The following is a 24,420-nucleotide window of genomic DNA, read 5'->3' on the forward strand; positions in this document are numbered from 1 at the left end:
AAATTGTATTAACAAGAGATTTCACAAAAATGAAATGCACTGTCAATAATTGAAAGGACAAAAAACTGAATAGTGACTCGCAGCTTGTGAGCTGTAAAGCCGCGTCAAGGCCCCAACCGCATTACAGGCCACTCACACATCTTTCGTACGTGATGCACACAAGACCATTCAAACCCCCAGGCATGAAACCAACACATTACAACATTCACAACAAGCATTGGCATAGCCAATAGGTCTCGCCTTTGGGACCTTATAAGTGTTTAGCCATGCAACAGTTGCATAACTAAATACTTATAAGGTCCCAAAAGCGAGACCTATTGGCTATGCCGCGAAAGTGATCGCGATCAAACATCAAAGCGGCCGTGCAGCCGCGAAAGTGAAAGTTAGCTCGGTCAAGCGTGGCGCGCGTGCCCGCGCACATGCACTGTAGATCTAGGCTGGCCTGGTAGCACTTTTTGGAGCCCTCACAAAATGTCTCGCCAGACCAGCGCATGCGCTGGGTCAGGCGAGACCTAAAAAGGGACAAGGTACACCTTGCTCGAGAAAGACAGAAAAGACAAATATTACTGCACAACTATCTGTTCCTCAAGCGCATATACATACCGGTTGGATTTGGCACGAGGGTGAGTGATGATTCAGTATATACAACTGTATGAACAAGAGATTTCACAAAAATTAAATGCACTGTTAATAATTGAAAGGACGAGAAACTGAACCATTGACTCACAGCTTGTGAGCTGTATAACCACGACAAGGCACCAACCTCTTTACAGGCCATTCATACACCTTTCATACGTGTGACACATACAAAACCATTCACACTGCCAGCCGCGGGCCCATCACATTACAACACTCACACCAGCAGACAGCGCCATTCAAGGGCCCATCACTTTCACACACCCACATTACTGACACAGCAACCACACCAGCGAATGGATTGCGTGGACTGGTGTTTGGCTAGCAGTGTATGTAGTGACCAGCAGGAAATCACTACTCACACACCGCCAGCCAAGCGTCAGTCCACGCACACCACCAGCCAAGCGCCAGTCCACGGACACCGCCAGCCAAGTGCCAGTCCAGGCACACCACCAGCCGAGCGCCAGTCCACACACATGACAGCCAAGCGCCAGTCCACGCACACCGCCAGCCAAGTGGCAGTCCACCCACACCGCCAGCCAAGCAGCAGTCCACGCACACCGCCAGCCAAGCTCCAGTCCAGGCACACCACCAGCCAAGCGCCAGTCCACGCACACCACCAGCCAAGCGCCAGCCTACACACACCGCCATCAGATGTAGGGATTTTTTTATACAAAAAAGAAAACACAAACTAATTGCAAATAGATACAAATCTACTAACACAAAATCTCAAACTAAATACATTGCACAAATGCCAACTTTGAAACTGAACAAAAAATATACAACAATAGAGACCAGGCAGTTCACTTTACCACTCATGGATGCTCCCAAAAATTATTTTGCGTGTGGTACATTCTAAAACAAGCAGGCACACACAGCACAGGGTTAGAAGGACACTTGGGGCAGTACATACGAGTCTCCTTCCGCGTACCTCTTCGCCAACAGACTCTACATCTCCTACTGGGAAAGTCTTTTGAGGGTGTGGGAAGAACGTGATCAGGAAAGTGGCGATCTTTCAATCTAGCCACATCCTCCACCACTCCAACTCTAGGAACACTTGCCTGTTCCACTACAACAAGGATGCCTATTACAGACTCCTGAAACTTAGCAAAAGTCATCTTTGACTCAGGACAACAATCCTTGAAAACAACGAAAGCATTAAATGTTGCCAAGTGGAAAAGATGGATAGCCAACTTCTTATACCAAATGTAAGCCTTATGAAGAGCAGTGTAAGGTTCCAACCTCTGATCTACTCTATCAACACCACCCATGTGCCTATTATAGTCTAAAATGCACACAGGTTTGCGCGCTTCAGAAACCTGACCCCAAACAGTCACAGATGAAGTGCTTTCATCATGACTGGTAGTCATCATTTACACATCTCTCCTGTCTGAAAACATCACAGCTAGAAGTTCCTCACTACGCAACGCACTGCACTGTCCTTTACGGTTAGAGCGGATTGTGCCACAAGTAACAGTGTCCACTTTGGCCAATTCCCTGAACAACTGCACACCAGTGTAGAAGTTATCTACAAATAAATGGTGACCTTTGTTAAAATGTCCTCTACCAAGTTCCCACACAATTTTCTCAGTCACTCTAAAAGTGGACGGAGAACTAGGGGGTTTAATCATGGAATCCTTACTGGTGTACACCCTGAAACTAGAGACCTATCCAGTCCTACTGTCACACAGCATATACATCTTAATTCCATAGCGTGCCCTCTTACTAGGAATGTATTGCCTAAAAACCAAGCGGCCTTGAACAAGACCAAAAGACTCCTCCAGTGCTATTTCTTTTCCTGGAGCATAGATATCAGAAAATCGATCTACATAGTGATCAATGACAGGCCGGATCTTAAAAAGATGATCACAATCAGGTTAATCTTGTGGCAACGCTAAACCATTATCGACAAAATGCACCGTCCGAAGCAGAAGCAAATACCTATCACGACTCATGACTGCCGGAAATATAGCCGTTGCCATCAAGAGACTAGTAGACCAATATGAAGACATTGATGGCTTCCTTAGCAAGCTCATCAAAAAAGTTAAACCCAAGAACTTCTAAATCTTGTCCAGATTTATGGGACTCCACTGGGTAGCTCTAGAGTGGGGCCTAAAGATGTCCCTCAAAAACTGTTTGGCATACAAATTAGTCTGCTCAACAATCTCTGGGAAAAATACATCATCCATAAACAACTGAAAAAAATATGTAGCAGCAAAAAGTTTTCAATATTCACTCTACATCCTGGAACACCAGTAAAGTCTGGCAATGCCGGCTGCGCCATGCCTGGGGCAACCCAGAGGTCAACACTTCCAACGGGAAGCCTTGCAGCCCCAGGCTGCAGCCCAGATGCCTCTTGCTGCACTATCGGCACATCAATGTCCTCCTCTAAAACAGGCACTTCATCCGCACTAAGAGTAGCTTCATCCGCACTGAGAGTAGCTTCATCATCCGATGATTCCTCGTGGGCAGAAAACTCACTGCCTGAATCTTCCACTCCCTCCTCTGCCTCAGATGCAGAGTCAGTCTCTGAACCATGGTCAGAGGAAGACTCAAAAAGCATACCAACAGCCTGCTGAGCAGTAATCCTGCGGCTAGCCATTATCCTTACTAAGAAAGGAGACTGCACAAACTAATCAACAACAACCAGCACTGTGTAAAATAAGTAAGTAAAAAAAAATGTGTGCCTTCATCACAAAGATCTATATACTCAAAAACGATATGATTCACTTGCAAGAGACCGCTACACTCACCAGCACCTACTCAGACAGAAATGTGTCCCCCTTGCAAAAGAAATAAACCCCCTGGTGCCTAGTAGAGGCGTTTCTGCTGCACGATCGCGATGCTGTGCGCGGTCGTGAAGCAGAAATGCCCTGCACAGAGACATCAGATGACCGGTGATAATTCCGACCCGGTTGACGGGTTTGTAGCGTATCAAGTAAAGGGTGCAACTTTCAGGCCCTGCCGCACACGGACGCACCCGCCCGTGTTTTCCGAACCACCCTTTACTTGATATGCTACAAACCCGTCGATCGGGTTGGAATTATCATCGGTCATCTGATCACGTCCTCATTACGCTACTACAGCCCTGAAGAGTCACAGGTATCGACCTGTTGATGAAACACGTGTCGGCTGGCGTTTGTTGCTTTGATGAATCTAAAATTGCATAAACATCGTTCAATACATGTATTTACCGGTGTCGATTTCTGTACCAATTTAACAGCAGAACTGCAATAACTGTATCCCTACACGTGTGCCTGGGACTTGTTTTGATATTACCTGTGTGAGTTTCTGTGCCCACACTATTTATACAGGGGTTAAGGGTGTTCTCCTAACCCTGGTTTCACCGTGATTAACATTTTGTTTCTTACTTACCAACTGCATTACTACTTGTACCTGCTCGAGCGCCCTTTCCCTGCTTTTCCAAAACCCCACGTAGAAAGCATACATTAGCAGAGGTATCCACAATTTCCAAGTAAAAGTTCAAAGGCATATAATGTGTTATTTATCGCAACTAATCCTAGAACAGTTGCCATTGTTACTTTGTCGGAAGGCTTCTTTTTTATTTGGGAACGTTTAACCACTAGTTTGATTCTATATACATAACAGTGGTTAATGGGAAGGCTTCCTTATTATTTAAAGACTTTTAACTATATTTATATTCCAAGTATGTAGTGGTGGTTGTGGACTGCACTGCATCTCAGGGTTACATTCTTCCTGATAAATTAACTTCAAACTCTTGCAATTACTGATGCCCTTTTGTTTGAGATAGGGTTGTTACATTAATATCTTTTAACTCCCTCCGTCTTTGTACCCAGCATGGGCTGTCAGTAAATGTTTAGACTAAAGTTGAAAACTTGTCCCTAATGTGCGGCGCTGTGTAAGAAGCTATACCTGATTATATTTAAGGAACAAGTTCTGTAATTTTCCTATACTGGTTTAAATCTTTTTGCCAAACATGTTTTTGTGTGATTTTACTACAGTAAGTAGACTTTTTGATGATTGGTTCCATGACTGGAATTTCCTCCGCACCCACCTCAGGATCTTTGTGAAAACCTGACTTCTCTGAGCCAAACCCTAAGATGAGAACTTGTTCTCATGAGTTAATTTGACTTTTTTTTTTAAATAATGAAATGTTTTTAAATAGAAACAGCGCTAAGCCTATGTAACCCGTCCACCCTCCCCGTACCGATCCACTAAAACAGGGGAGTAATTATAGGAGTTATCTTATCACCCAATGCTAGAACCATTACTACGTCCAGAAAAAGTCTGCTATCAACCCAAATTGTGGGGTGTTTGTGTGGGCAGCCCCATGCCAGGTAAATGGGTTCTTTCAGTTTGGAGCACCAGTCCATTGCAGTATTCCACTCCGTGAGCGTAGGGGGTTGTTCAGCATTCCAATAGTAGGCAATGTCACTCTTGACTAGCAGTGTACCCATGCACACCAGTGCACATTCACACATTCACCCTGGGCGCCCCCTCGATCCTCCAGGATAACCAACAGAGCTACTTTTGGTGAGAGTTTCACTGAACGTTCTGTGACTTTTGACAGTACCTTCCCAATTGCCAACCAGTAGTGCGCTACAATCATACAGGACCATACCACAAGATAGAAGTCCACCTCGGTGGAGGTGCATGAGGCGCAGTCCGGTGGTGGTCGTATGCCTACTTTCCACAAATGTATAGGAGTTAGATATGTGGTGTATAAATAGTGGAGTTCGATGAGCTGCAGGCAAGAAAAGCTGGCTAACACCCAGGGGCCCATCCAAGCATCCTTCTAATCCGCCTCGTGTAAGGGTCCCACCCAGACTTCCCATTTTTGTTGAAGAAGCTATTGGGAGAGTTGATTATTAAAGATTTATAATTCTGTGAAATTACTCCCTTTTTCAGAGCTCCTTAGAGTAGTTTGACCTCAAGTGCGTGGTATTCAGGTGGGTTTGCCAGTTTCCCTCTGCGTGAGGAGAGAGCATGTCTCAGTTGTAAACATTTGTGGAATTGTGTGGGGGAGAACAAAAACTGGGTTTGCAACTCTTCGAAAGATTTTACCGCTCTGCCCTTCCATACGTCTCCTAAGCAAGTAATTCCTATAGCATCCTGTTTATGGAAGCCTACCAGTTGTGAGACCTGTACCAGCCGGCACCCTTTCCACAGAGGTGTCTGTTGTGTGGTGAATTTTTCACATCCAAGCCGTTTTAGAGCTGCATGCCAAGTGAGGACCACCACTCTGGTGGGTTCAGGGGTATGTGTGTGTGTAAGGGGCCCATATAGCACATGAAGGACATTGTCGAGACCTAAGAGGGATGGCTCCAATTTATATGCTGGGTCTCCCCAATTCTCATTCACCCAGTCATTGATGACCAGCAACTGAGAAGCCCAGTAATAGAAGCAAATGTCTGCCATTTCCATACCCCCCCTCATTTGCATCCGGCTTCCCATGCAATGCATGGGGAAAGGGCAGCCTAGAGAAAGTAGTGGATCAGGGTAGTGGGATCACAGAACCAGGTGGCGGTGATATGCAGAGGGAAATTCTGAAAGACGAAGAGGAACCTAGGTAAGGCCATCAATTTGAATGAGGCTATCCTGCCAAGGATATGGAACGGCAGGCGTGCCCAATAGGTGAAATTTGTTTTCATTTTGGTGAGGAGTGGAGATATGTTAAGGGACCAGAAAAGTTCAGGCTCCACTGAAACATATATACCCAATTAAAGGAAACTAAGCCTTTTAGTATGTATGGTGGTTTGCCAATCTGCTGCCTTTGTTCCTCTCGTCAGGGGAATCAGTAGAGACTTGGACCAGTTGGTCCATAGGCTACACACCTTATCATAAATGGATAAAATCTGCATTACCTGGGGACCTGGCTCGTGTGGGTTCCTTAGGTAGAGGAGCACATCATCTTCATATAGAGTGATTATGTCTTAGACTAAACCCCGTCATTCCCAGCCCTGTAGTTGTGCATCGCACCTTATGAACCGAGCCAACAGCTTGATTTCAGGATAGAGAATAGGAGTGAGAGGGAGCAGCCCTGTCTGGTTCCTCTATGGATGGGGAACGGGCTGGAGAGGGTGCCATTGACTCGTACCTGTGCTCAGGGTGTGGAGTAGAGCAGCTTGACGTATCAACGAAATCTCGGCCTGAAGCCCATATGTTCCAGGACTTGGGCCATTAAACTCAGTCGACTGAATTGAGCGCTTTCTCAAAGCTCAGCACGACACGCCAGTGCCATAACAGGCGTCTAATACAATGTCTTGTAATGTGGCTTAGCTAGAAGCCTTACTGGTCTGGGTATACCAGGTCTGTAATGACCTGCAGTAACCTAAGGTCCAGGGCCTTCACAGATATTTTAAGTTCAGTATTTACTAATGAGATTGACCTGTATAAGGCTCATTGGTCCAAGGGACATTCTGGTATTTGAAGGACCACTAAGGTGGCAAGATGTAGTCCTGCTGGAAAACCCTCGTTAGCCTCCGCCTCTAGGTATAGCTCCGGCAGCAAAGGCGTCAGGAGCTTCCAATATTTCAGATAGAATTCAGCGGCAAAGCAGTCGGGCCTGGAGTTTTGCCCGAGCTCATTTCGGATAGAGCCTCATCAACTTCATCAGTTGTGAGGAGAGAGTCTAGTTCCAGTCAATAGGCCATTGAAAGTCATGGAAGAGAGATGTCCCCAAGGGTAGATGGTGATTGTGTCCTTTGGGACTGCAAAGGTGGGTTGTATAGGTGGGGTAATACTCTGCAAAGGCTTCAGCGATGACAGACGCAGTGTATTGTTTTGTCCCCCGGATGTCCAGGATTTCAGGTACTATTCTGGCGGAGCAATCCCTAGTGGCTAACCAGTAAAGTAATTTGTTGGATTTATAGTCAAACTCATATACTCAATGGTCATAGCCGAAACGCCGCTGAAAGGGGCATTGCCTTCCTAGAATGTGTGTCTCTTGAAGCATGAGGACACCAGGATGTTTATTCATTGCTTACCAAAGGATTGCGGACCTTTTGATCCTATCCAGGAGTCCATTGGTAACCCAGGACAGTACAGAAAAGTTAACCATTATGATTTAGTCGCTCGTGGGGTGTATATATGGGACTTGTGGGGTGCACCATTATGCCCTGGAGGGTGAGGTGGTTGTGAACAATTGTGTGGTGTGAGAAAAGCATAGTGTGACAGTTGATCTTGGATTGGGATATGGCTAGCTCGAAACAAACAGAACAGCCCCCCACTGCATACTTCCCACCCAGAATCATCTGTTGCCTTTTAAACTTCAAAACAAAAACAAATCAGCTCTACAGCATGAGACTCACACTGAGGGACCCTCCAGTATCTTAGGATGTAATGGATGCAACATTGCATTTAGTGGCCATGAGTAGTTCCAGCTGTAGTCAGTGCCTCTGAGGGCAGAGTGGAAGGCCCGGATTCCCACCACTAATTATTTATCTAGGACTGTGCATTCCACCTAGTTGGAGCGGTGGGTAGGTTGTGGTCTTGTCTCGGGATTTTGTTGATTGGCCCGGGCTGCTAGAGAACCTGGGAGCAGCGGATCCGTCTCCACATAGGACAAGTGTGTGGATCTGTGGGATATATATTGACTCCTCTGGGATCTATTTTACGTCATGAGTGTGGGTGAGTGACTGGCGGGTACTGAGTTCCAGTGACTTCCCCAGACCGTGGGTCAGCTCCAATCGTGCAGCCAAGGGACCTTTGCTCGACTGCCCAGCCCCAAGTTTCCCCAGGGTTACGAAGAAGTGGGCCCGTCAGTGCTTAATTTGAGCCGGTGCTTGGCACCTGCACCTAATTGCCAACACCATGCTTAGAACAGTCTACCACACGGTGGCGCTGCTCATCTAATTGAGAGATGAGCAGAACAACGATTGTTTAGGAATACAATATACATAAATAAATTGCTAACACCTACCTCCCCAGCCATTCCTTTAGCTTTGGGGACCTGGAATAATCTGGACTGCCGCATTCAAATGTGAGACAGGTGGTTAGTAGTTTTGGCAGCAATGACAAGGGTGATGGGTGGTGCAAGCTGCAGTGGCCTCCTGAACAGAGCCTTGGCACTTAATATTTTACAAATTAAGCACTGGGGCCCGTGAGTTATAGAGGACACTCAGGATAGCTGGGAACATCACCATGTATTGGAGGTTGTCTTGCTTCGCTCTCCCAGATAATATAGAATACCACTCTCCCACACAGTGGCTCAAACACGACGAAGCAATAAGCACAAGACAACACCCCTGGAAAGGGATTTCACTTTATAAAATTAAGTACATCAAAGACTGTTCGCAGAATATGGCTTGGGTTGTTACTTATGCAATGCTCTCTAACAGAAAGGCTTTCCCAGATGTCAAATGAACAAAATTGTTAAATGCATGAATAATAAAACACAAGCAAGTTATACTGCACGTCCTGCCAGAAATCAGAAAGATATTTACACTAAATAAATCAAATGATTACCTTGGATGTGCACACAGACTCTCACACATCACAAAGTCAATACTCAAAGAAAACACCTCAGATGATTATAGCCACTGGAAACTGAAGGTGCACACAGACAGTCACGCATCACAATGACTGTTATAGCCACTGGAAATTGAACATGCACACGAACAGCGACACATCACAATGGCAACAATCAAAAATCAAACACTTCACCTGGTGCAAACTTCATCCTGGCCCACTCCAGACCGGGGGATTCACAGCCGGGATCAAGAGACTCCGCAACCAGATGCCTGCACTGACGATGCGTCCACCGCTCAAGCTGAAACAATCACAGTTTCTAAGTCAACAAGCCTCAGCTTTATAGTCTCAAAACACTAGAAGTTTACAAGAGGCCTACCCTCTGGGTCAAGGAAACTTACTGGAATTGGCCACTTACCATGCAAGCATTCCAAGGTAAAGGAGTTCTCGCGTTCCTTCTGCATTTGTATCTTAACGAAGCTTACGAACGTCTCCGGCAGTACATTCACAATAACAAAGCAACCTTGAACATGAATAACCTAAACAACTTGAGTAATCTGGGGGCCTGCCTGTGCGTGCAAAAAGCTCAAGCAAGACCGAGTCAGAATTCAAGATGGCATAAGGGCATGTCAAAGCCAATAGTAAGAACTTCATAATACTTCCCATTGTACAACACTATGCACATTTGTGCACCACTGCCTATAGCATCACACACTTCATCTCTCAATGTACAACACTATACACATTTGTGCACCACTACCTATAGCATCACACAGTTCATCCCTCAATGTACAACATAATACACATTTGTGCACCACTTCTCATAACACTGCACTTCGAGATCAAGAAGTACATTCCACATCTCTCTCTCTCTCTCTCTCATGCCTTCAAATGCACATCTCGCACATTCTGTTACTGGCAAGGCTGTTCTACTCTGTGACCGCTCTCCAAGTTTAAAACTGCAAGATTACACGAAATAAATCTTCAAGGAAAAAAGCCATATGCAGGGGAAAATGTCATACATTAAGACTAGGGTAAAATAAAACATCAAAAGTCAATTTAAATCATGGTAGTCAAAGTGCCTCTAGAACTACAGAGGTTCATTACCTTTCATTTTTGTTTTACCTCCTCAACGGATTTCCGCTTCTGTTGAACTAGCTTCGAATAGTTAGGAAAGATCATAATATCATAATGCGTGTGGACTGATATTTAATGTCTTCCGCTTTCCGTGATTCACGGAGTATTGCATTCCGGTCTCTAAAATTCAGTATGTGGGTAATTATTGCTTGCGGGTGTGTGCCTGGCTGTTTTTTAGGCATTAAAGATCTATGGGCTCACTCTAGTACAAACCAGAGTTGAGAGGAGGACTCCCGGGATCCAAGATTTCTACAAATTTCTCAGGATCGGCTCCCTTCAAACCCTCAGGAAATCCCACAATTGGAGGTTGTTCCACCGTAATCTGTCATCCACTCTGGGTCTGACTTGTTTTGTCGTAAGTATCAATTTAGTGACCATAGACTTGAGTGTTAATATAATCTTCTATGGTGGAGACCTGACCCTTTGCCTCCGCAACCCAGTTCACCTCGTTCCGAAGGTCCTGTCTGAGCAGAGTCACATCCATTCTCACCTCTCCAATCTTGGTTTCCACTGCTTCCCTTGAAGCTTGAATTGCTTGCAAGATGAACCCTGTGTTGGGTGAGTCCATCAGGGGTTGGCCGGTAGATTTGTCTGGGTTCCCTCAGCGTTCATGGTGGGGGTGGGATGGTCAAGCGGTCTATTTTGACCTGGGCATGTTACTTGTGTCCCTAGTCCTAGCCCATTGCCTTTCCGGAGTCCACTAAGAAATATTTAGTTATCGTCTTGGCCTGGGGTCATTCGTGTGGACGCGAAGCAGCGCCCGCAAGTATAAGTGGTGGCCATGTTGTGTCCTCCCTGCAGTATCGAGTAGTCGCTCTGACCCACTTGGCCCCACGTGTTGGTATCAGCATAGGTTGGGGGCAGCACGAGCAGTTGGCGACCCCCAGCGGCTAAGCAACTCGCAGGTGTCTGTATGGGTTCCCTTGGTGAAGTATTGGGACTCAACCCGCTTGCCCCGTCCAGAAGCTCGCCCGTGGAAATCAGGGGCTAGACCCAGGGCACAATGAGCAGTTGGTCCTCCAGTGTGTAGCGGAGAGGCCCAGTAGTTGTGGAAAAGCGACCCACCCACCACTAATCAAGGAATATATGCACCATAAACTACTAGGTGTGGCTCCTATCAGGGGAGTGGCTTCTACGGCATACCCCTCTCACCAGAATGTCTCTTGTGGTTTGACAAAGTGGCCACCCCTCTCACAGGTGAACATCTCGCCTCCACCTGCCCATGGCGCAGAACGGATCCACGTTGGGGAGGGAACCGATCTGCGGTCTCTTCTGGCAGTTTCAGGTTTCCTGGACTGCCCCTTCACATAGGGTCTCTTAGGCAATGGTGAGTAATCCGAGGTCTCCTGGGTGAGCCTCCCGATGAGCAGGAAGAGCAGACAGAGGTCGCAGTAGATTTTCTGACTCAGGTCTCAGGCAGCCCCACGAAGCACCAGGCCTTGCCAAAAGCAGGGCTGCCACAGCAACCAAGTCCCCTGAGAGCCTTCCAGCTCCTGCTGCAGCAGGCAGAGCCCCAGCCCCAGCAGCCCACACATGCCTTCTTCCTGGGAAGGGGGGGACTCCGGGCATGGCCTCACAAATCTCATAGGGGTCCAGCAGGCTCCAGAGAGGAGTGGCGACCGCCGCACCACCAGCCACAGTCCCAAAGAGAACCCGTACCAACCGCCCGGGCTGGTAGTACCCGTGCAGGTTGGCGGAACCAGCATGCTTCAGGATCGTTGGAACTCAGGCGGCAGCAGTAACGCCGAATAGCTCAGAATAAACTGGAGGTATGGGAAGCTCTCTCAGCAAGCGTCTGCCATCTTTGCCAGGCTAGCCACGCCCAAGTTAATTTGACTTTAGAATGGATTTTGTACGGTCAACGTCCTTCTCAATGCAGACTAATTCTCTATAAGATAAATATAATTTTTTCATTAAATGTCCTAAATATTTTAGCTGCTATCTTGTTATTTGAATCTTACATAGTTTTATTTGGAAAAGTTGTCTAATGGTTTGTACATAGGCTTGTCTTTTGGGATAGATTTCTAGCATTGTGTGTCAGTTTGGTAAATGCCGACTCATAACTGTAGTTGCCCAGAACATCTTTAGAGTCAGTTATACCTTATATGACAATTTTGCTGTTCTAGCTGTGTTGTTATCAAGCATTGGAATAATTGATACAATCTCTGTGATTTGAAATAAAACCCTCCTGTAATATTTGCTAATGATGTAACATGTCCATTTCCAAATGAGAGACCAGGGTTCTGTTTGTCTGAGTTTGATGATAGATGTTCTTGGACCGAACTTTGCATAGCACATTTTCCTATGATACACCCTTGTCTCCACAGGCTCTTTTCATGATGTGGCAGTGACGACCTTCACCCTACAAAGATATCCAAATGCCGATTGTATTTCTGTCGGTTGTGTCAATGCTATTTTCCTCTTGCTTCCTCAGGAAAACCTGCTAACGAGCCAGGGTTTGGGAAGGAGTGTAAGAAACCAGAGACGCTTGAGAAATGTCGGTGCAAATGCCATTCCAGTCCAACTCCTACTCCGGATGTGAGAGAAATACACCCAGGATCATCATCTTCCTGTCATAGCCAATCACCATTTTCTAGAAATTACACCTTTCCCTCTGCTGATGGTAACTAATTCAGAATTACTTATAAATTGACTTCTGCTTAGGAAAATAATAAAAGCAGTCTTTTAGGTTTTTAGTGTGATACTTTGTCTTTTAACTGATGGATGTTGCTTTGAAAATTTCTATATTCAAAGTTTAATATTGTTTAATGGATAGGAGGTTTATTGTACATAATTGAGTGTTGATTGATTTCTAGCATATGGTGCATCAATTACAGGCTAGAGGGACCTTGTCGTGTAGTTCCTATAAGACCTATATAGGATCTGTGCATTTAGACAACACACACTGTAGGACTGGTGTCCAGACTGATTTCAGACACCCCCACCGGGTATGTTGGCCTGTGTACCAGCTAGCTCGCAATGCCACTATAACCTCCTCTTACCAAGGAGAGAATAGTTCTTAGCAACTATCGAACATGACAACCCTGACCCCTCAGGACCGTGGAAATAGTAACTTACATTTAGCTCAATGACTCGTGCTCACTTGTTTTCAGAGAGATACACAGAATAAACGGTTGGGATGTTTTTAATAAGTATTTAATGAACAGTCGTTATTCTAGCGTAAATTTAGTGCACTGAAATCACCAGTAGACAGTAACTTGTATAAATGAGTAGCAGCACTAAGAAAGTAAACAGATGGTAGGTTTCTACCATTTTGCTAAAATCATAAATATAGGCGAGTATATAAAATACATGGCAATAAAATGTGTATTCCTACGATGCAACCTAACTTGATGTACCTAAGTGTACCTAGCATGTTAGTAGGTGTAAAGACAAGAATCCCTCTAGGGTAAAGCCAACCCCGTTACCTGATGTGAGACTGTGGGGCCCCGTTCTGGTCTCGAGCTGGACACCCCGCGAGGGATGTTCAGACCACTGCGAGCTGGCGTGTCTGCATGCAGTTACCTCAGCGTCTAGCGTCAGTGTGTCGGCATGGAAGTTGTGATCTCCTCTGACTATTTCAGCAAGATGTGATGTTTATATACCCTAAGGTATCCCCAGGGGGTTCTACCTCACTGTACCAGTGTCCCGACATTATGCAGTAGATGATGGTCCTGCTGTGATTCCAAGAATCTAAGAATCCTCAGGCATAATTTATGAGACCAGTGTTCAGTGAAAAACCCTACGTACAGTGTGTAGTATTGTAACTAGATAAAAGGTCAGTCCCTCAAATCACGTTATGTATGTAATATAGGACAAGATGTTGGTGAAGGGTCATGAAGTCACTCTGATCTATATGGGGGTCCCTATATGAAATATAGCACCCACTCCTCATCCGACTGGACGACACTTAATAAATTCTAGCGTACTACAGGCGTCTAGAGGTTTGTGCAAAGAATAATAAAAACATCATAACAGAAGTTAAAAAAGCGTTTAAAAAAAAAAAAAATTCAAGAAGTTTTCATAAAAAGAAATTACTCAAGCCCTGGCTCTAAAGTGTCTGTTTATATAGTCCGAACAACTACAGGCATCTGAAAGCCATGCAGGTCAAAAATGTTTCCATTTGGAATTTTGTTAAAAGGAAAGGACAAATCTTCCCAGCATGCTATGTGCCAAATGTTTGTGTCATTGCTGGTAGACGCAATATTGCTGTTGTCTGCATATGCACTTGACGCTTCCTGTAACACCTCGCAAAGAATGTCAATAGAGCACAGATGATCTTCCATACTGCCTGCAGCAGATGCTGGGGCAGCCTGTGCCATATCCGAAGCCTGAGTGTTGGTGGAGGAGCAGGTATCCATACCAACAGGAGCAGAAACTACCTGTGGTGGCTCTAAGAATGCTGCCAATAACATGGAAATGCGTTGCGGACACTGCAGAACGTGGGTCATTATCGGGTCCAGTAAAGCATCAACGTCTAGTGGTGCAACCGATGGAAGTGTCAGACAGAGGTCCAACACGCATTCCTCTCCGCAGAACAGGCATCGGAGAACAGGTAGGACACAGTCCATCCAGACTGGTCTAAATGACAGGAACCAAGAGGCGCTCAGTTCCCGAAGGCGAGGTGTGCCCAGATGTGGTACCATGCGATCACGGTTTTAGTGCTCCAGGGGAGCTGTTGCTACTTCCTTGGTGGCTGGGACGTCCATTGCGCAGCAGAAAGGTAACAATCAGGATCCCTGCTATTAGAAACAGGATCAGCGGAAGCCCTCCAAAAATGCTTCCAAAGACTGAGTTTATAAAGTTTGGTATAACTCCGAGGACCGTCTAAAAGGTGCTTAACTGTCCAGAACCTATGTTCTTAAATAGTTGTACAATACCCGTTGTATCAGACATGTTAAAGATACAACTTACCATTCCTGTGAAATGGAAAGGGCAGTTTGTACGTATAGGTGTCTGTTTCTTTTGGATACATCTGCCAGTGGATTCCTCACCTTGTGAATATCCCCTGCGCCAGCAACATTCGGAAACTTTTTGTAGCTCTCCACGCCGACGAGGACGACGTCACAGAAGCACGGCTCCGCACGCGGCTCCGCTGACGTCACTGGATCCATAAGAGGACCTCACCGGCGTGATGTCGTCAGTTCCCTTTTTTCCGCGCCGTCGACGCTAACGGTTTTCTGGGACTCTCCGTAGCTTTGGCTAGTTACTTTGTGTTTCTGCTGGTGTTTCTACTTTCTTCTTGCTTCTTGTTCCAAGATGTCGACGAAGAAGTCCCGATTCAAGCTGTGTAGGGAGTGTGGTAAGCACATGTCCATCATGGATCCACACGAGGACTGTGTCTGGTGCCTGTCGTCGGATCACGACGTCGAGGGATGCTCTTGCTGCCGCAAGATGAATCCTAAGGCCTTAAAAGAAAGAGAAGCTAAGTTATTTATCGCGAGGATGAAAAAAGAGAAGAGAGGTCGAAGACGCTCGAGATCGAGGTCGAAGTCGACGTCGGGTCATGCTTCTAAGTCCAAGAAGAAGAAGAAGAGGCATGGCTCTCGACGCCATTCGGATAAGGAGACGGCTCCGAGATCGACTTTGCCTACTCCTCGACATCGAAAGGACTATGTTTCTCCTTCTCCTGTGTCTAATCCTGCTTCTCCTGTTTGCCTCCGGCTCCGGCTCCATCACCGACACATTCTCCAGCTCCGGTTGAAGAGGCTCCGGCTCCTGATAAGTCTTCAACTCCGCTGGCTCCACCGTCGGCGCCGATTGGCCCCAGTCCGGTAATGCCTCAATGTGAGCCTTACCCCCCCTTTCCAGGCCCGGGACAAGACCCATCGCATTATTTAAATGCTATGTATGGCGTCTTCACTAGAGCGGTGTACCCCTCTGGAGCACCTTCGGGTCCCATGGGTCCAATGGCTTTTAATCTGGCGCTAAGGACGTCGATGCCGCTCCCATCTTCTCCGGCTCCAGCTCGACCTCGTTCGACTCCTGCTGCTCCTCTTGATCCCTGTTCGACGCCGGCTCCGTCGGAGTCGGTTGCGGCACTGCCGACGCCGGTCCTGAGGATTAGGTCCAGGCGAGAAGCACAGAGAGTTTTGGAGGAACAAAGGTACCAGGTGGAAGAGATGGAAGAGGATGAGCTTATGGAGTCAGATGACTTGTTTGAGGAATTGAAGGAGGCGAGTGGCCTTGATTTGTCACCAGAATGGGAGATTACTCCTCCAGCTGATACTCCCTCTAAAGATGTGGCTCCTTACCACACAGTCATTAGGAAAGCAGCTGAGCTTTTGGATTTACAGTTGCCAACTGCTGAATTTAAACCTAATATCCTTACTGAGGTTCTACATTCCCCTTCCACCGTGGTAGAGCCTTTACTTCCATTTAATGAGGCCATCACTGAACCAGTCATGGAGGTATGGCGTAAGCCCTTTTCAGCTCCTGCAGTTTCTAAGACTGTAGCTAGGAGGTACAGGGCGGCTCCAGGAGATCCAGACTTTCTTTCTTCCCATCCTTCTCCGGAAAGTCTGGTGGTTCAGGCTGCCTGCTCAAAGAGGTCTTCCGGGGCCTTTCCACAGGTTCCTATTGACAGGGAATCTAAAAAGCTCGTCCAATTGGCCAAGAAAGTTTTCTCCTCTGCGAGTATGGCCTTAAAGTCAACAAATGCCACCTGTCTCTTGGGCCGTTATATCCACGCTCTTATGGATTCTGCTAAACAGCTGGCTCCTAAGTTATCTAAGAAGGACAGGCAGAACTTTAATGAAGTCCTGTCAGACACTCAGGCGGCTGCGCGTCATGTTATCCAGAGTGGCCTGGACACTGCGGACTCTGTTGCCAGGGTTATGGGCTCCTCGGTCGCCACAAGGAGTGCTTGGCTGAAATCTTCGGAGTTCTCCCCTGATGTGCAGGCAACCCTTCTGGACCTTCCTTTTGATGGTTCTGGGCTGTTTGGGGAAAAAGGCGGATGCAGCCTTGGAAAGGTTCAAGGACAGCAAAGCCGCGGCCAAATCTCTTGGTCTGCAGGCACAGCCTAGAGGTTCTTCTTATAGAGATACAGAGGTTTTGGGAGGTCGTCCTTTCGGACTTACAGGCAGCCTCAGCCTCAGCAGCAGCAGCAACAGCAGCAGCAAAATACCCTGTATAAGAGCTACAGGGACAGGATCAGGGGTCGTGCCCGAGGTCAACATCTCTCCTCCTCCTCCTCCTCCTCTTCCTCCCTCCCTCCCACCACTGCAAAGCAGCCTTAGATCCACCATTCTGGATCATGTTGGTCCTGTGGGGGGTCGGCTTATCCATTTTCTACAAGATTGGGAATCGGTCACTACAGACCTTTGGGATCTAGATCTTGTAGAAAATGGGTACGCTCTTCCCTTTCGGGAATTCCCTCCGAATTACCCTCCTTGCCAAGGTGCTTGCTCGGAGGACCACCTTCTCCTCCTGCAGGAGGAAGTCCTTACATTACTAAAAAAAAGGTGCGATAGAGGTAGTTCCAGAGCGGGGAAAGGGGTCAGGGATGCTACTCCCGGTTTTTCCTGATTCCAAAGAAGGATGGCAGGCTACGTCCAATCCTGGACCTCAGGATCTTGAACCTTTTTCTGAAGCAGGAGACGTTCAAGATGCTCACGCTTGCGCAGGTTCTTCAGGCACTGCAGCAGGAGGACTGGATGGTGTCGATCGACTTGCAAGATGCGCATTTCCACATCCCCATCCTGAAATCGCGCAGGAAATATCTCAGTTTTACGGTAGGGTCACAACATTATCAGTTTGTGGTCCGTCCGTTTGGTCTTACTACTGCACCTCGAGTCTTCACCAAGGTGATGGCAGCCCATCTCAGAAGATCGGGATTCCAGTTTTTCCCTATCTGGATGACTGGCTAATCAAAGCGGAGTCGCCGGAGAAGGTGCTTCATCCTCTGCAGGTTACAACCCAGCTGTTGTACAAATTGGGTTTCTCGATAAACGTGCCCAAATCTATCCTGGTGCCCTCTCAGCGCAACCTGTTCATAGGGGCGGTATTGGATACTACTGTGTGTCGGGCATTCCCTCCTCCTCAAAGGATTCTCGACATACAGGAAATGATTCCCTTGTTTTACAGTGGAGTGGTCGTTCCAGTCCTGAAGGTCCTTCGTCTGCTCGGTCTGTTTGCTTCCTGCATTCTGTTGGTCAACCATGCACGCTGGCACATGAGGGCGCTCCAGTGGTGCCTCCGCAGGCAGTGGTATCAGCACAACAGGGACCTCAGGGAGTCTGTGAGGATTTCCAGAGAAGCTGCAGCGGATCTGTCTTGGTGGAGCGTGGAGGGCAATCTGTCCCAAGGAAGGCCCTTCCATCTACCTCCATCGGTGGCCAAAGTGATAACGGATGCATCAACTTTAGGGTAGGGTGTGCATCTGGGGGATCTGGAGATCAAGGGTCTTTGGTCTCCAGAAGAAAGGCTGCTTAACATCAACCTTTTGGAGTTGCGGGCGATACGTTTGGCGCTCAAGGCCTTTCTCCCTTCCCTTCGCGGTCAGTCGGTTCAAGTCCTGACGGACAACACTACCGCGATGTGGTATGTCAACAAGCAGGGAGGAGTGGGGTCGCATTGCCTCTGCAGAGAGGCTCTGCGTCTCTGGTCCTGGGCTCAGGATCATCAGATTTGTCTGATGGCAAATCATCTGGCCGGAGTTCTGAACGTGCGTGCAGACAGTCTCAGTCGGCGGTTCTCTGCCGACCACGAGTGGAGGCTCCATCCGGAGGTGGTTCGTCACGTCTTTTGGACGTGGGGAACTCCTCGGGTGGATCTGTTTGCCACTCACGAGAACGCTCACTGCCCATCATTCTGCAGTCTCCAGTATCCGATATAGAGAGCTTTGAGGGACGCGTTTCAGTTAAGATGGTACTCACATCTCCTTTACGCGTTTCCTCCCATACCCTTGATTCCTCGGATTCTGAGGAAAATTCGCCAAGACCGGGCCCAAGTCATATTGATCGTCCCGGATTGGCCAAGAAGGGTGTGGTACACAGATCTTCTCCACCTCTCCTCGTGCCCTCTGCTCCGTCTCCCTCTGAGGGCAGACCTCCTCTCACAGTTGGAGGGGCAGGTTCTACACCCCCACCTCCAGAGCTTACACCTTCATGCCTGGAGATTGAACAGGGCAACCTGAATTCTTTTTCTCTCCCGCCTGACGTGGTAGATGTAATATTGTCTGCCAGACGTAATTCCACCAAATCTATCTATTCCTATAAGTGGTCTAAATTTGTTCTTTGGTGCGGAGAGAAGTCTATTGACCCTTTTTAGGGCTCGTTTATCCAACATCCTTCAGATGCTCTTTCTCTTGCTCAGCAGGGCTTTTCTGTAGCTACTGTAAAGGGATACTTTTCGGCCTTGTCGACATTCCTTTGTTTGCCGGATAAGCCGTCCTTGTTTAAGTCACCTGCGGTTCATTAAGGGCCTTACCAACAAATTTCCGCCTACTCCCTTTATTGTGCCTCAATGGGACTTAAATCTTGTCTTAACTTACTTGATGGGTTCTCCCTTCGAGCCCTTGCACAAGTGTCCACTAAGGCTGTTGTCTTTAAAACTGTTTTTCTCATTGCCATTACCTCGGCAAGGAGGGTAAGCGAGCTTCAAGCTCTAAGTTCGAAACCCCCGTTCTTGACCATTCATGCTGAAAGAATGGTACTCAGGACCAGGGCTGCTTTTCTGCCTAAGGTGGTAACTCATTTCTATCTGGGGCAGTCCATTACCCTTCCTACCTTCTTTCCTCCCCCTCACCCTTCCAAGGAGGAGGAGCGGCTTCACCGCTTGGACCCTAAGAGGGCGGTGAGCTTTTACCTCGATAGGACTAAAGACTTTTGAGTGGATGACCAGCTCTTCGTGGGCTTTGTTGGCTGCAGGAAAGGCAGAGCGGTGCACAAGCGCACCATTTCCAGATGGATTATCTTGTGCATCAAGATCTGTTACTCTTTGGCCAGTAAGGAACCTCCAGAGGGTATAAGGGCTCATTCTACCAGGGCAAAGTCTTCTACATCTGCCTTATCTAGAGGTGTTCCTGTGGAGGACATTTGTAGAGCGGTAACTTGGGCTTCCCTCCACACATTTTCGCTTGGATTCCGAGGTGAGGAGGGACGGGCATTTTGCTCGTTCCGTCCTTCAGGACTTTCTGGTATAGAAGGGTGGACACCCTCCTCCGGGAGTGGGACTGCTGTGGTAATCTTTTCACAAGGGGAGGAATCCACTGGCAGATGTATCCATCAGAAGAACAAGTTACTTACCTTCGGTAATGCTTTTTCTGGTGGATACAGTATCTGCCTGTGGATTCCTCACTGACCCACCCACCTCCCCGTTGTCCACCCTTGTATACCTACAATAGTGATGATGTTTCGAAAGGTATTTATTACTGTCAAAGGAAGTGTGTTATTTCATTTGCCTTCCTGCATTGTTCTTCACACTGTGTGTGTTGGTTTGTATATTATGTACTGTGTATACTGTATATATATTGTTGTCAGTCCATCCGTGTGCCTCAAAGGCACGGAAAAAAGGGCGGAACTGACATCAACATGCTGGCGAGATCCTCTTATGGGTCCAGTGACGTCAGCGGAGCCGCGTGCGGAGCCGTGCTTCTGTGACGTCGTCCTCGTCGGCGTGGAGAGCTACAAAAAGTTTCCGAATGTTGCTGGCGCAGGAGATATTCACAAGGTGAGGAATCCACATGCAGATACTGTATCCACCAGAAAAAGCGTTACCGAATGTAAGTAACTTGTTCATCTCAGCCGAGGACCTTGCGAAATGGAGATCAAAAGTCTCCCGGGCAGAGGTTAAGGGCATGGTTAGTTGTAAAAGCATGGCTTTCATTCTGCTCAGATTATCAAACCGTATAAAGGAAATATTTAGTGAAGGCCATAACGGCGCCTCCCTGATTGTATGAGTCAGTGGAAACAATACTTGCATACAGTAAGTAATCCTGGAGCTCACAGTGACTAAATACGGGGTGCCTGGAAGCATCCCACAACAACCTTGATCATTCAGCATCAAGTAACTCCTATTCGAGAGAAGCCTAAATAGCTGTTTAATCACAGCTGCCTGGGTACCCCTCAAATGACAGGATAAGTTTGCCACAGACCCATTACAAGCCCCGTGTAGCATAATATCCTGACATATGAGAGATCCACTTAAAGCATTCTCGCAGTTAGTTCCGCTTAGAAACACTTCCAGATCCCCTCTCATGCATCAAAATCTGTATGGTAAATCCCAGGATGCCCTGATGAATTCCTTACCATCTTTTCATATCTGCCTGCCTGTTGTTGTTTTAGGCAATATTGAAACTGAAAAGTTGCGACCGGCAATGTTAAATGGCCGTGGACTAACCGTTCTGTGGACGGTGACTCAGCCACAGTAAAGTGTAACCTATCCAGTTTCTCAATACGCAGCATTGTATATTTTGCTCCCCTTCGTGCCGTCTTCATCTGTTTTTTTGTGAGATTGTATGCAGAAAATGATGACGTAATGTTGATAAAACGCCAAGGCACATAACGCAATGACTGCTGCATCAAGGTTAACAATACAATAGAACGTAACTGTGACTGTTCGTGTTGCAACATGGACAAATCCTGTTCTATCACATCGATAGCAGAAGATACAATGTTGCCCAGTGAATATATCCTGGATGTTAATGTAGTCATACTGTTGTCAACTACGGCTGACGCCTTTTCTAGGTTAACTCTATCTATCTCTCTTAATCTCTCTGCAGCTTCTTGTTGGGCGATTTTCCAGACTTCGTTATAGACCGCATACAAAAAGCGCTTCTGACGTGGGTTTCTAGGGCCTAAAAAAAAATCCCGTAGGTCCACGTCCTCTGAGAGTAAGGACACGTGTTGTTTCACTTGTGGTACTGTTGAGGTCTTTAGCCAATCAAGGCACAACTTCCCAACACAATATGATGTCACTACCCCCGAATGTTCTCGTTGTACATATCGTGGATCTGGCCTATGCATGCTAATCCCTTCGGTTCTATCCCTGAATCTTACCCGACATCCATTTGTGTCTGTGGGCAAAACCAACCATCCCTTCCAATTAGGGTCTGATCTATTGTATTTCAATATGTCATCTTGCTTAGCCCCTCCTTCTGATGTAAAATTCCCCTCGGTGTTTAAAAGTGTTGGAATTTGGGGCGTGTTCATGTCCTTATTCTTGGCTAATCCAAGACAGGAAGTCTGTTGCACAGTCTCATTCAGAAAGATCATCTGCTGTGGGATGAGGCATGCCTGAACAGTGCTTCGGTCCCCTGTACTTGCCATACCCTAGAACCCCAGATTGATTTCAAGTCTACAGTGTCCATCCATAAGTCAAAACCCTGTTGAGACAGCTGGATGATAAAGGAAGCAGAGTAAATCTGTTTGGTGTTTAACATATTTTTCCGTGCAGATATAGGTGAAACCTTATAATAAGAGGCGGGGTCAGAAATGTTAAACCCTGAAAAATATGAAAACTTCTGTGCAAACGTTTTTGAACTACTTTTCGGTTGTGTAGGGCATTGTTTCCACTGATGGTATTTGAAAACATTCCTAGGTTTACTAGATTTATGCAAGAAATGATGACCATAATGTTGATAACTATACACTCTATCAAAATCTGATGTGTCTTCTAACATTTTAGTGCTAGAAAATGCGGCAGATTGTTCTAAATCAGATAAGTTATTAACAGTTTCAAAATCCCAATCATCAGAAAATGTACTGGAGGTAATGATATCGTTCAATTAAATTGTAACAAATGTGAAATCTTTATAAGCTTGGTCGGTCTGAATATATCATAATTTACTTTGTCCCACACTATACCATCCGTTATAGGAACTGCTGAAATGTATACGGAGGACAAATCTCTTTGTTCACGATGAGATGAAACATGAGGTTTTAAAATTAAGTTGACTTTTGACGTTGCAGAGCTCTGTTGAAGATAAGATCCATTGATGAGCAAGTGGAAAGTTATTACCTATCCTAACCAAAAAATAAAACACTGGTGATTATCCAAAGTTCTAGCCAAGGTGATACTAAATAAGTTTTCCTAAGAAAAGTCAAAAAAGTCTTTGATCCGTTGTTTGCGAGGAATTTGGGCTGGCGTCGTTTCTGGTTCACTTGGATGCGATGAAATAACCAGATGCAGTTCTATCTATCTTTGGTAGCTCAGCAGGTTTTGAGGAACTTGTTGATTGCTCTTGTTGAGGCATGTTGACGTAGACATCCTTATTAGGTTGAATTGAAATTTGTCTCTCATGTTGATTTTGTGAGTTCGTATCATGGGAAACTAGTTCCATTGCATTGTTATTAATTCCTTTGCTTTGTAAAGGTGACTCCTCAAATGTTATGAGTCTTTCTGTTTGAACTTCCTGTATCATAGCGAGAGGAGGACGTCGGCTGCTCAGGAGCCCACGAGGCCTACTATTTAGTATCGGCCACATAGTGTGGTTTGATCAGATCGTACGAGACAAACCTTTTTTCTTTTCTGGCAAGGTGCGGTAGAAGTACAGTTCCTGATCCTTCAATGGCCAGGACAGGTACAGGCTTTCTATAGAATGGCCCGAATTCTTTCTTGTCCACAATCTTTTCTCTGATTAGATCCCCAACTTTAGGGATCCAGGCAGGTCTTGCAGATGCTGATTTGACTTCCCCAGTGGCGGTTTTCCTTGTCTCGACGTTACTTATGGAGGCTCTGGAATCTTTCAGATCCTGTAAAACAGCCAAACGTTTATTGACGTCTAATGTTTTTTTTATCTGCCACTGTGCCTTCACAATCGAGATCAGGTACCCACATTCTTGTCCCAAACAGGACCTCGTAAGGGGTTGCCCCTCCCAGAGAGCTTCTTGGCTGGTTATTAAGGCCCTCTGGACCCCATATAGGTGATTGACCCAACTACCACCCGAGCCTAAAACCCTAGATGTTAAAAATTGCTTTAAGTCCCAGTTTTTCCTCTCCACAACTGAATTTCCCTCAGAATGGTACAGAGAGGAGTACCGAAATGCTACACCCAAACTTCCCATGGCTTCCTTGTAAGCCCTAGAGCTGAATGCGGGGCCACAGTCAGAATGTAATGTGACAACTGTGTATGTCCCTATGAAGACAAGCAAATCTTTTATAACAGTTCGGGCGTCAGCCGAGTGCTAAGGCCATACCCATAAAAGTCTTGAACAGGAATCACTGCAACCATGATTTACTTGTAAGCCCGTC

General features: G+C 46.6%; 1 protein-coding gene and 1 long non-coding RNA gene across 3 annotated transcripts in view; one reads left to right on the plus strand and one right to left on the minus strand.

Annotated features, from left to right (window-relative positions):
• Positions 1-24,420, plus strand: part of BRIP1 (BRCA1 interacting DNA helicase 1) — a 1,188,160-nt gene that overhangs the window by 74,709 nt on the left and 1,089,031 nt on the right. For both annotated transcript variants that reach the window (XM_085649424.1, XM_085649423.1), the window contains exon 4: positions 12,659-12,847. In XM_085649424.1, coding sequence (XP_085505550.1) covers positions 12,659-12,847 — 189 coding nt within the window. The remainder of the gene's footprint in view (positions 1-12,658; positions 12,848-24,420) is intronic.
• Positions 1-24,420, minus strand: part of LOC146858835 (uncharacterized) — an 87,688-nt gene that overhangs the window by 38,211 nt on the left and 25,057 nt on the right. The window lies entirely within an intron of this gene.

Source organism: Triturus cristatus, chromosome 3_2 (genome assembly GCF_964204655.1).
Source record: "Triturus cristatus chromosome 3_2, aTriCri1.1, whole genome shotgun sequence".
Lineage (NCBI taxonomy): Eukaryota > Metazoa > Chordata > Amphibia > Caudata > Salamandridae > Triturus > Triturus cristatus.